Here is a 12720-nt window from a genome sequence, read left to right as displayed (position 1 = left end):
GTTGTCTGAATACTCGGGGTCTGTGTTGGAGGTGTTCATGTATTTAGTCGGAACATGTCGCATCGGGCATACCGTTCGGCTTCAGACAAATAGATATGGTTATTAGGACTATATGCTTGTACAGTTTTCCTCTAGTCGTCACTTTCGTTTGTCGTATATTGTCTATAAGTAGGTTTAATGAAAATTAAAAACTATATAAAATTATTAATTAAAGAAATTATTGATGAGATATATTGTATACAAGAAATTAAATGTATCGTTGCAGTAAATAAATTACAAATTGTGTAAAAATTTAAACAAAATGTACATTTATTATTTATATAAACAACTGTAACTTGCGTTTGGTACGTTTTGTAACAGAGAACAGACTTAATTTGCGCCTCAGTAACACGTAATAGTGCGTACATTAGTGGTTAGAATTAAAAGGAAACGGCTATAATCAAGTTATAAAGTATTTATTTGTAAAAATTCTTTGTTTTATTATTTTATTGTACTTTTTTTGCTTTGAGTGAAGGAAACACATTAATTATGCCATGAAAGCCTATTTTAGTAGTAGTATGATATTCTATAGGCAAAGTATGACAATCTCTACACGCACACTTGACCTTAACTCACCTTAAATTTGCTGAAACTGCGTTTACAAAACGGTACAGTTATTGGCATTGCCATAAATTTCATCACAGCTTCCAGAATGCAATTTTCACTCTGCATCGGAGTGTACGCTGATATGAAACTTCCTGGCAGATTAAAACTGTGTGCCGGACCGAGACTCGAACTCGGGACCTTTGCCTTTCGCGGGCAAGTGCTCTTCCAACTGAGCTACCCAAGCACAACTCACGACCCGTCCTCACAGCTTCAATTCTGTCAGTACCTCATCTTATAGCTCCCAAACTTCACACAAGTACTTCTGCGGGATTAAAGCTGTGAGGACGGGGCGCGAGTCGTGCTTGGGTAGCTCAGTTGGTAGAGCAGTTGCCCGCGAAAGGCAAAGGTTCGAGTCTCGGTCCGACACACAGTTTTAATCTTCCAGGAAGTTTCATCAAACCTGGTTAGACGTTTTGGATAAGAGTCTCTTAACCTATACTTTCAATTAAGCCTGACTTCACTTTACGTAGTTCATATCGAGGAAACGGTTGGATTCTGGACCTATGTTTATTAGAATTACTAGCTTCTTATTCTCGGCGTCGCCCGTGAACGTGTATGTCATAAGTCTTGGACACATATACGACTGAATTTCTGCTCTTTTACACCATACGACTCCAGAGAGGATATTACGTTTGTGTGTAGTGTTCACACACGTGGCTTGATCTCGCTACAGTGCTGATTCGGAAGAACTAGTTGCTACACTGAATAGCACAAGAAAGAGACAAACAGCGGTTGATACCTTTAAAGTTCTCCAAGTGACTAAATCCGTGAGAGTAGAAATAAGCTATGATTTCGTGATATTCATCTGGAAAATTTAACTATCTCCCCTAATCAACGTTCCTCCTCCTATTTCTCTCTCGTCTATTCCAGCTGCCTCCTTATAATCTCTACCTCTTCCATCTCACACCCTATCCGCCTTCCATTTGCCTTCTAAATCTTCCTTCACGTCTGTTCTTCAAAAGTGGCTCAAATGGCCGGCCGAGGTTGCCGAGCGGTTCTAGGCGCTACAGTCTGGAACCGCGCGACTGCTACGGTCGCAGGTTCGAATACTGCCTGTGGCATGGATGTGTGTGATGTCCTTAGGTTAGTTAGGTTTAAGTAGTTGTAAGTTCTAGGGGACTGATGACCTCAGATGTTAAGTCCCACAGTGCTCAGAGACATTTCTACCATTTTTTGGCTCAAATGGCTCTAAGCACTATGGGACTTAACTTCTGAGGTCATCAGTCCCCTAGAACTTACAACTACTTAAACCTAACTAACCTAAGGCCATCACAGACATCCATGCCCGAGGCAGGATTCGAACCTGCGACCATAGCAGCAGCACTGTTCCAGATTAAAGCGCCTAGAACCGCTCGCCCACTGCGGCCAGCCTTACGTCTGTTCTGTCACTCGCCTTGCTGGCCACTTCCTCTTTCCAACTCATCCTCCCCCTCTATTCACCTCCTCCTGCCCCCTTTCTCTCATCAGCTGAGCCCATTCGCACATATATCCTCCAGAATGCATTCTGCCACTAATTATACAACACATCAGTCATGCAGAGCTGCCTAGATCTCAGTCATTACCAACTTTTTTTCACCCCTATCCCATTCCTATAGGAGCTAGGTGGTACTTACCCTGATAGCACTTACTTCCAGGCAACATACTCAACCATGAATTTACTTTAGAAACCTTTTCTTAAGAATTTACTTTAGAAACCTTTCTTAAGAATTTACTTTATTTACTAGCGATTGATTAGGAACATTAACACATTTAATCGCACTATGTGAGCTTGGAAGTAGTTGCCAGTGGGTCACTGATGAAAACAAATTAAATTTCTTTCAACAAACCGAAATTTTATTCCTAAATGTTTAAAAAAAAAGATTTAAAATTATAATCAGAAAGCACCCTGAAAATATCAAGCTCAAATTTTTTTCAGAGGCAGAAAGAACAAATATTGATAGTATGAGCTTTTGAGCTGAGAACCTTGCCACTGCCTTTGACTCGGTCTTAGTCATGACCGCTCACAACAACCTCTGAAAGACTACACTGGTGCAAATCTGCATCACACCAGACGACTTTAAACTAAAAATTTTAACAACTCACAGAAGCACATAAACTATGCAACCCATAGGACGAATGGAAATGGTACAAAACACTAACATTTTAAAAAAATTAACTTCACACAGAATGTGATTTTTTTTTTAAAGATACTCTTACGGTGGAAGGGTGGCAACTTATATATTAAAATGACCATTTAAATAAAAACCCATGAAATGCAGTCTTACCTAAAATATACAAACATGCTCTACATTACATAGATAGCGCCCCTCAAGATGATAGGCAAGATAAAAACATATTTTAGGAATTCGGCCATTAAACTTCAAGCAATAAATTCGTTAACACCGAATCCTCCAAACATGACAGAGGCAGCTATTAAAGTACGGCAGACCAACAGACAGACAGACAGACACTAACTGCCTACAAATGCGCACAAGAGACAGACGAGCAAGCTAGTGACGAGAGACTGGCCAAGAAAAGTAGTAGAATCTAACTTGTAAATGAAACAACGTATCACGAATCACTTAAGTTTTAATAAACTGCGATGTCTGGCGAAGACCTGGCGCAGCACGCCCAAAACCCTGTCCCGAACCGTCCGCTGCCAGCCGCTTCAACGGACGCAGGAAGGCGCGCCGATCTCCCGTCTCACGGCGTCGCAGCTCGCACCGGCCAGACCGATGTCGTGGGTTGCTCCTTTGGCTCTCGTGTCGGCCGCGAAGCCACCACCCCTCGGTATACGGCACGGGCCACTGGACTCAAGTGGCGACCTCACATGTGCCGACGCTCAAGACGGACAAGTCATCTTGTGCCCCTGTGCGCGAAAGACCAACCGATCGATCCAACTGCCAATGACCATTGCCTGAACAAACTCGAGCAGACTGGCGGCCTGACACATACTAGGACTCTGGACGACAGACAGGCACTGAGTGCTCCACACTGACCCGGGTGACCAACTGCCCAGACTCGCCGACACTGACAGACTGAACGACTGCCGAGTTTTTTTTCCCCTTATTGAATTTCAATTCCCCCCGAAGGGGGCGGCCTGGCAGCAGCTTAGTACGCTGCTGTACAGCCTACAGACTTTTTTTAAAAACAGAAGAAGAAAAGAAAGAAGAAAAACAGGCGATAAAACGGTGACTTCAACTGTAAAATGGTGGAAAATTGTGGCAATTTAAAACAGAAAGCAAAGGGATTGGCAATGTTAATAAAATACACAGGAATCAGACAAGTAACATAGTAGACATACAATTAAAAAACATGGTGACTGGCTGGCCTCTATTTAGAAGAGATTAAAAAAAATCACACCAAGCGACAGTACGATGGCCGTTCGCAACACTTCCCAAAATACACACAACACGGATCAATGGGACACTCGCTGTAAAACACTCACTGTAAAACACTGCACGAAAATGTCGGCACAAAGATGACACTCCCTTGCCAAGGAGAGATGGGCGGGGGACCTGGAGGAGGGGGGAAAACAAGGAGGGAGGAGAGGAAAAACCGAAAAAGAGGGCGAGGAACCAAAAGAGGGAGAGGACTCATAAGGGGGGAGAGGGGCGGGCAGACGCGAGAGGGAATGGGAAAAGGCAGGGGAGGGAAATGCAAAAGGACTCGGGGGAGAGAAGGGGGCAGAGAGAGGGGAGGTGGGAAAAAAAGAGTGGGGAAGAGGGAGCCCGGGAAAAGGACAGAGGAAAGGAAGGGGAGAGAGGGCATCATCCAGGAGGGGGAGTTGATGGAAGCCACCTTGGGAAAGGAGATGCTGTAGAGATGGAGGGCAGGGGGGACACAACAGTGAAGACGTGGCAGGGGGCGGGGATGAAAGAGGAGAGGAGCAACCAGGGGGAGAGGGGGATCAAGGCGGCGGGAGGTGTGAGGATGCGGATATGTTCGAGGAATAGCAGCAGATGGGGGAAAGGAATGAGGTCACAGAGGATCCGCTTGGGGGTCTGGAGGCGTATACGGAAAGCGAGGCGGAGTGCATGACGCTCAAGGATCTGCAGGGACTTACAGAATTTGGGAGGGGGGGGGGCACGACTGCCGAGCTCATAACGCCCCTTAAATGCAGGTGAACAGGCATCTTTTCCCCTTTCCCACCAAAGCTGCATTTGCCACAGCGGCGCCACCGCCAGAAACGGAAAGTGACTGCTTCACACTACGCGCTGCAGCGCGCTCTTCAAAACAGCAAAATTTACTACGGCTCACATGCGCATGCACTTGCATCCACTTATGTGCTTGTTTGATTGTCGTCTACACGCCCCTTTCTTTTGCACACTCTGTACATTACATAATACGCCAACACTACATGGTGGTATTTTATGGGAGGGTTGGGAGAGAGTTTAGCTTTGTCAGGTTTGCTAGCAGACACTCAGCATAACTTCGGCAGGGTAGCTGTACTGACGTTGTATGATTTGTGTTTGTGTGTTCTGGCAGACAGGAGTTCCTGCACGAGGTGGGCTGGCTGGCGAGCCTCCGCGACGACAACGTGGCGCGCGCGCTGGCCGTCTGCTCTGCAGAGGAGCCGCTCTGCTCGCTGCAGGAGTACGGGGAGATGGGCGCGCTGCCCACCTTCCTCTCCAGGCCGGAGGGCCTAGAGCTGAGGTAGGCAGCAGCCGCTGTGTCTGCCAGGGGATGGAGTTGCTCCTTTCCTGTGCCGCTGCCGACCATGTAATGGGTACAGGGAGACCTAGGCACCAGAATAATAACCGCCCTGCCTCAGACCCACCGACGGTTACACACCACAAGTCGTCGAGATGGGACCCCTTACAATTTTTCATCAATTAGGTACACAAAACAAAGAATTATCACCCACAGCAGACACCATGTGGCATCCACTGTACCTTTGAAACTGGCCCCAATTCCGCCTGGAAGGACCCACAGCATTCTCCCAGTACAACGTATTACCCCCCCCCCCCCCCCCCCCCGGTTCCCGGGATTTTCGAAATTGCAAGTTAACAGTGTGAATTATGAATTTTGACCCGCGTCGCGATAAGGCATCCGAATCCGAAGCAAATAATGATTATTCTGCGGGAAACAGGAGACGTAATAACTTGATCGTTATTCAGTCAGTAATTTCATTCAATTACGATCGGTAAATGAAATAATGGGAATAATTTGGAAATACATTTTGCCAGTGGAAATTTTGCTGAAAGAAATGATTAAGTTGTAAAAGCAATTAAAAAATCGGTCGCCAGCTCAACTGATGAGCGACAGTACTGTTAAGTACGTGAATAACTGTGTCAAAAATAAGGTTTACCTGTTTGTAGCGCAGCAGGTGGAACGGGAACTTATACGTATGTGCTGTGTCAGGCTCAGCAGTCATATAAAACAATGTCATAACAATGTAACTACACTTATTTTGCTCACAATTTGTCAGCTAAGTGCAATGCTGACAACACAGATAATTATCTATCGACATTTTGAATAATGGACTGTCATTCTGTATCAAAATTAGGCACTTTACACAGTTTAATCTACTGATAATGAAATATATTGCCAATAATTGATTAAATGTTTTGAATGATAATAATTCATTAGTTGGGGGATTGTCAGGTGCAATAAGCTTCATAGTTTCACGAAATATCCTTGAATTACCTTCAGCTGAATATGCATTGAAATTAATCTTAATAATCAAATTTATTACTTCAGTCTATTATTAAGTTATTACGGTTGGCGTAAGCTTATTAAGTGCAACAATTAACTACGACAACCAATCGTTCAAAACAGTCTGTAATTTACTCTTTACCGTCTATGCAAATAATTTGTTAATTAACATATTTTCTTTTGATAATGGCGTGACACACTCGGTTCAATAAGATAAGGATTCGAAGGAAACTACTTGGTGTTATTGTCGGGTGGAATGTAACTGCAACACTTCGATTATAAAGTGCTTGTTATTAATTGTTCAACTTCAGAGAAAAGCACAGTCACTGGCTAGCCGTCTACAATTTTACTCTACGAAAATTACGTAGATCACACTTCCCTCGTTGTCGGTGGATCGACGGTTCCATGGCAGCGTCACAATGTGGTAGCGGGCTTTTACTGTTACGACTTGGGCCCACAGTGAGCTTCACATTTACGTCCTCGTTTCTTCAGCACTATGCCCATTAACCCATAACAACTTGCTAGGCCATGCTTCCAGATATGCCGACCATTACTTTCCCGTCGTACTTAGATCCACACACTAGCCGTTAGACGTAACACAGCCAGGACCAGCAGCACTCGACTGTACGTCTCACTCCGAGCACGGCGTCACTGCTGCTACTGCCCGCTGGCGCACTCCAGCGCCCAGAGGCATGGCAAAACAATGTCTCTGACTTCATCGTTAACTAAATATGCCCTGACTTGCCAGTGTTAAATACTACATAATTTAAACATAGTATTTACAATACATATTTACACTAGACAATACATCGTATACAAATAGTTTCATGTGTTAAGTAAGCGAGGACTGCGTTGCAGCGTCACAATCGTAGCCACCTGGTGCCACCAAATCATTCTTTGACCTGCAGATCTACCAAGCTTCGGGAATCGTGATAATACTGTTAGACATTTCCTGTCGATTTCAGGTCGGTTGATTTCGCAGGCTTTTAGAAAATCGATAACCTGCCTGAGTGTTCCTTCACACTGGGGATATATATATGATGCCCTGAGAAAACGGCTGCTCTCAACGTGAGAGAAAGCAGTGTCCACATCTCACTCGTGAAGAAGAAACAGGAGCATATGGTAGCCTGCTCATCGAAAACACTGAAATAAACTTTCGTCTTCATATCCATGTAGACCATAATGAGTAGGTTCTTGTCTTCATACGAAAAACGCCCATAAAACTACCCACGTGAGCCTCCAGGTTGAACTGAACTGCACCGTCCTCACTCTGTGATCTGAACGCCTCGCTAGTCTGTCGGTGCACTCAGAGTCTTGCATCACTTCAAAATAGGCAATCTGCGTCACACAAACAATTGTTTTCCAGATTGTGTGTTGTTTGGTCCCGTCATGCATCTACCTTCACTTGCCGCTACAAGCAATACCATTTAACGAGATACCCGACTCCAGAGATTAGATTAGATTAGATTAATACTTGTTCCATAGATCATGAATACGACACTTCGTAATGATGTGGAACGTGTCAGGTTAATAAAAGATGTCTGTACAAGATATTACAGTACACAAAATGTTGCATGACACTAATGTTTAAGTTGTTTTTCCCCCTTAATTTATGTCTAAAAATTCAGCCAATCAGTAAAAGGAGTCGTCACCTAGAAATTCTTTTAATTTATTTTTAAGTGTTAGTTGGCTATCTTTCAGGCTTTTGGTGCTGTTTGGTGGTGACCAGAGACTTTTGTGGCAGCATAATTTACCCCTTTCTGTGCCAAAGTCAGATTTAACGCTGCATAGTGAAGATCATCCTTTCTCCTGGTGTTATAGCCATGCACACTACTATTACTTTTGAACTGGGCTGGATTATTAACAACAAATTTCATAAGTGAATATATATACTGTGAGGTTACTGTGAGGATCCCTAGATCCTTAAATAGATGTCTGCAGGATGACCGTGGGTGGGCTCCAGCAAATATTCTGATTACACGTTTTTGAGCAATGAATACTTTTCTACTCAACGATGAATTACCCCAGAATATGATACCATATGAAAGCAGTGAATGAAAGTAGGCATAGTAAGCTAATTTACTGAGATTCTTATCACCAAAATTTGCAATAACCCTCATAGCATACGTAGCTGAACTCAGACGTTTCAGCAGACCATCAATGTGTTGCTTGCAGTTTAACCTCTCATCAATAGACACAACTAAAAATTTTGAAAATTCTACCTTAGCCACAGACTTCTGTTCAAAGTCTATATTTATTACTGGAGTTGTGCCATTTACTGTACGGAACTGTATATACTGTGTTTTATCAAAATTTAAAGGGAGTCCGTTTGCTCAGAACCACTTAATGATTTTGTGAAAAACATCATTTACAATTACATCACTTAGTTCTCGGTTTTTGGATGTTATTACTATACTTGTATCATGAGCAAAAAGAACTAATTTTGCATCTTCATCAATGTGGTATGGCAAGTCATTGATGTATATCAAGAACAGTAAAGGACCTAAGATCGAACCCTATGGAACCCCATACTTCATAGCCTCCCAGTTTGACGAATCAGCTGTTGTTTTAACATTACATGAACCACTTATTTCAACATTCTGCATTCTTCCAGTTAAGTATGACTTAAACCATTCGTGCACTGCCCCCCTCAAACCATAATGATTTAGCTCATCTAAAAGAATTCCATGATTTACATTTATATATACATAGCATGCAGTTCCCTCCGACGTGACCGCTCAGAAACTGGTGAGATTTGATATCGATTGTTTTTGATAAGTCTTGACACCCGCCTGCTGTCCCTCTCGGTTAGAATATTTTTTACCATCACTGTACTGACATTGTGGCACAACGCTGCGAGTAGTACACCATTCCTTGCAAATATGATATATAATGAGCAATTTATTTCACTGTGTGGTCGTCTTTACGTCCAAACACGGTATCTCCCTTCTGTCACTCTGTCGAGTCGAGCCATCTTACAGGACTTGCTCCATACAAGTGAACAGTGCACACACGCCATTTCGCTGCCACGTCTTATGTCAACAATGGAATGTCACCTGTAGGCCTGGTAAAAGTTCCACACCACGTAAAGTGCTTGAAAGGGCCTAGCGAACTTTTAGATGGGGCGACTAATATTTTGTCAGATATTGGACTTTACTGAGTGTACTCAACGCAGTACAATGCAAACGTCAAAATTATTCATTTAAGTAGGATACATGTGCTTGTTTCCCAGTACCTTGTAAGAAGTAGCAATGATTCATTTCAGGTTCTTTAGCACAGATCTGCCATTTATGATCACGTGTTGATTGTTTGATACTCACAAACCAATGAAAATAACCCTGCATCCAAGTTTTGGAAACGAGTGTCACGGTGAGTTTTGAATAAATAGCTGAGATGGATCATTCAGTAACAATTCTCTGCAACCTGACGAAAGACGGGTTGCTTTCTTTATGCTGACAGAAGACAGAAACTTTATCGTGTGCATAGGTCTTTCTGACAAATTTAAGCCTTTAAAATGCCATGAAAAAGGAAGCAGAAGATTACAGTTTAACGCGCATTCGAGGGAGCGGACATTAAAGACAACCGTTTATACCTGTTCCAGATTAAGTAATGACAGGGAATTATATGTGACACAATAATATTACTCCCTAAGAAGCCACAGTCACAGTGCATAATTGTATACATTTTCATACTATGAAATACTAACGTAAAAAACTGAAATGAGTCTACGAGTAGTATGTCAGCACGGACCTCTCTTTCAGTTTGAGACAAATATCGGTAAGAAAAATAATACACAATTGTGCTACAGGTGTTAAAGTGTTACTGTGTCACGGGAGCAGATCAGTATTATCTCCAAATAACTCTTTTTGTTCATCTTTCAGAATGTTCTCTATCTTTCTATAGCAGACTAACGAAATCAGCATACTTCTCTGCTTAACAATACAGCTAAGTAATACTTATTCCTCTCAGTAAGTACTAATTTGTGTTCTTAGTACGGTTGGTGAGTAGAAAATATTTCAAAATTTTTGGTAGTGAATTAGTTATTCCTTCAGTTTATGAATATTATTTCCATTCCAGTTACGGATGTCTCATATATATGGCGTCGCAGATTGCATCGGGAATGAAATACCTCGAATCTATGGAACTGATACACCGCGACTTAGCAGCAAGGTAGGTATTCCGTTATTCAACTAACATACTGTATAATACAGGTTGTACGCGAAAGTAGCATCTGTTCCACTGTAAAACTATATTGTACTATCGTTACACTTCTTGAAGATGAAACATTTGAACTGGTATTTACCTCGTTTTCGGTGGGTTTGGGTGTATATGGAGTAAGAACGTTTCCTCCTGTTTAGTTTGTTGGATCCTGATCGTAAGTACGAAATAAAGTTATTTTTTTCCTGCTTCTCAAAAAAATTCGCACCATGTCCATCATTGAACATATCTATTCTATCAGATTAGACGCTTCCAAACAGCAAACTACACGTCACGTCCGTTTCAAATGCTATCTCGAAAAAATTTTCGGGAATCTGAAAAAAGGCGAAACAAAATCGTTACAGCAACATCGAGAAAACCCTAGAATGGAATGCAGGAATGTTGTGGAAACGCTCATGTATTCATCTCGTGTGTTTTGGGGAATCACAAGAAATCTTAAACAATACGGCCGGGTGCAGATTTGGATCACGCCCCTTTTCGAATACGAGCCCAGTGTATTGACCACTAAAGAAGCAATTCATGCACTCTTGTACGTAAGCCGTAAGCGCTTGCAAATGAAGGATTTTCTTTGGTGGTGATATTCACTGACACTGATCGAGCCCACAGTTCGTGAGTGTTGTTGCACTTCTGGTGCCAAGGTATATTTCCTATATAATATTTCTAGATTTGCCCACTCCTGCTAGGAGGTTCCCCATTAATTGTTATATTGATCCTCAATTAATGGTATTACGGCCCTGGAGAGGCAGGTAGCTAACTGGCCAGCCAGCTAAAATGATGACTTCTTTGAGTCACTCAGGGCCCTGTGTGTTAAGAGTAGTAATTCCAATGACTCCTGTTCAGCCAATACATTTCAGAAGTCCTCTACTACATCTCCGAAGGTATTGAGCAGTAGCCTACATAGATATTTGCATGGCCTGAAAGTACTCTCGGTAAGCAGCTGTAGGGTTTGTACTGCTGCCTTCAACATACGAAGACTATGCATCAATTAGTTAGTCTGCAGCTCGTGGCCTAGAGACAGGCGTTTTTGCCTCTGGATTACAGGGTCACAGGTTCGATTTCCGGCCAGGTCTGGGATTATCTCCGCCTCGGGACTGAGTGTTTGTGTTGTCCTCAACATCTCATCCTCATCTCGTCATCATTCGGCTAGTAGAGAGAGTGGAGGTGGAAAGACTGCTACTAGAACGGGTGATAATGACCACGATGTTGGGTGACCCACAAACCAACATCATTGTTATCAATTAGTTTGTTAGGTACATGTTATATACATCATCTGAACGACACATTAATCGAAAGACGTGAAAAGAGTGACTTTACAGGTTAAATATACATGATTTGTGTTAACATTAATGAACACATTAGTTTTTAGTTGTGTTAAGCAATTAAACATAATAAAAATTATTTTTCTTTTTTCTTCCACGGGCTATTACTTTTAAACAGAAATTGGCCCATAGTACAGAAGGAGTAGTCCAGGAGAAGTTATTTTAGGTTAAATTTAAAACCCTCCTTGCTTGCAGTCACACATTTCGTGTTATCCTGCAAATGGTCAAATATTTTTCTTGTTGGGCATTGAACTCCTTTTTGAGGCACTCGTAGGTTTAGTAATGGGTACTAAAGATCATTCTTTCCTCTTGTACTGTAAGTGTTACTCTAAAATTTTGATGAATCATTTATGTTGAACTTCATTAGTGACTGCATGTATTATATGCTAAACTCCTTGAACAGATATCTATATGAAGACAACAGGTGAGCACCATATGTTATTCTTAATGCTTGCTTTTGTGTTTCTAAGTGGTGACCTACACAATAAAAGTATTACATAATATATTGTTGAGTTTAACTATGCAAAATATGTCAAGAGGCTGATTCGTGTGTTGGCAACGCCGTGTGTGTGTGGACTTCAGTCAGAGACTTGTTTGATGCAGCTCTCCATGCTAGTCTATCCTGTGCAAGCTTCTTCATCTTCCAGTACCTACTGCAATCTACATCCTTCTGAATTTGTTTAGTATATTCGTCTCTTGGTCTCCCTCTACGATTCTTACCCTCCACTCTGCCCTTCAATATTAAACTGGTGGTCCACTGATGCCTCAGAACATGGCCTAGCAACGGGTGCCTCCTTCTTGTCAAGTTGTGCCACAAACTCCTCCCCAATTCTATTCAATACCTCCTCATTACTTATGTGATCTACCCATATAATCTCCAGCATTCTTCTGTATCACCACA

At 42.4% G+C, this 12720-nt stretch overlaps 1 protein-coding gene across 1 annotated transcript in view; it reads left to right on the top strand.

Moving 5' to 3' along the window:
* Positions 1-12720, top strand: part of LOC126267932 (discoidin domain-containing receptor 2-like) — a 737095-nt gene that overhangs the window by 696373 nt on the left and 28002 nt on the right. Inside the window, exons 15-16 of the mRNA XM_049973242.1 lie at positions 5113-5280; positions 10360-10452. Of these exons, the coding sequence (XP_049829199.1) occupies positions 5113-5280; positions 10360-10452 (261 nt within the window). The remainder of the gene's footprint in view (positions 1-5112; positions 5281-10359; positions 10453-12720) is intronic.

The sequence above is a fragment of the Schistocerca gregaria genome, chromosome 4, assembly GCF_023897955.1.
Source record: "Schistocerca gregaria isolate iqSchGreg1 chromosome 4, iqSchGreg1.2, whole genome shotgun sequence".
In the NCBI taxonomy this organism is placed as follows: domain Eukaryota; kingdom Metazoa; phylum Arthropoda; class Insecta; order Orthoptera; family Acrididae; genus Schistocerca; species Schistocerca gregaria.
The sequence above is the reverse complement of the archived record's forward strand: the minus strand, read 5'-3'. Positions and strand labels throughout refer to the sequence as shown.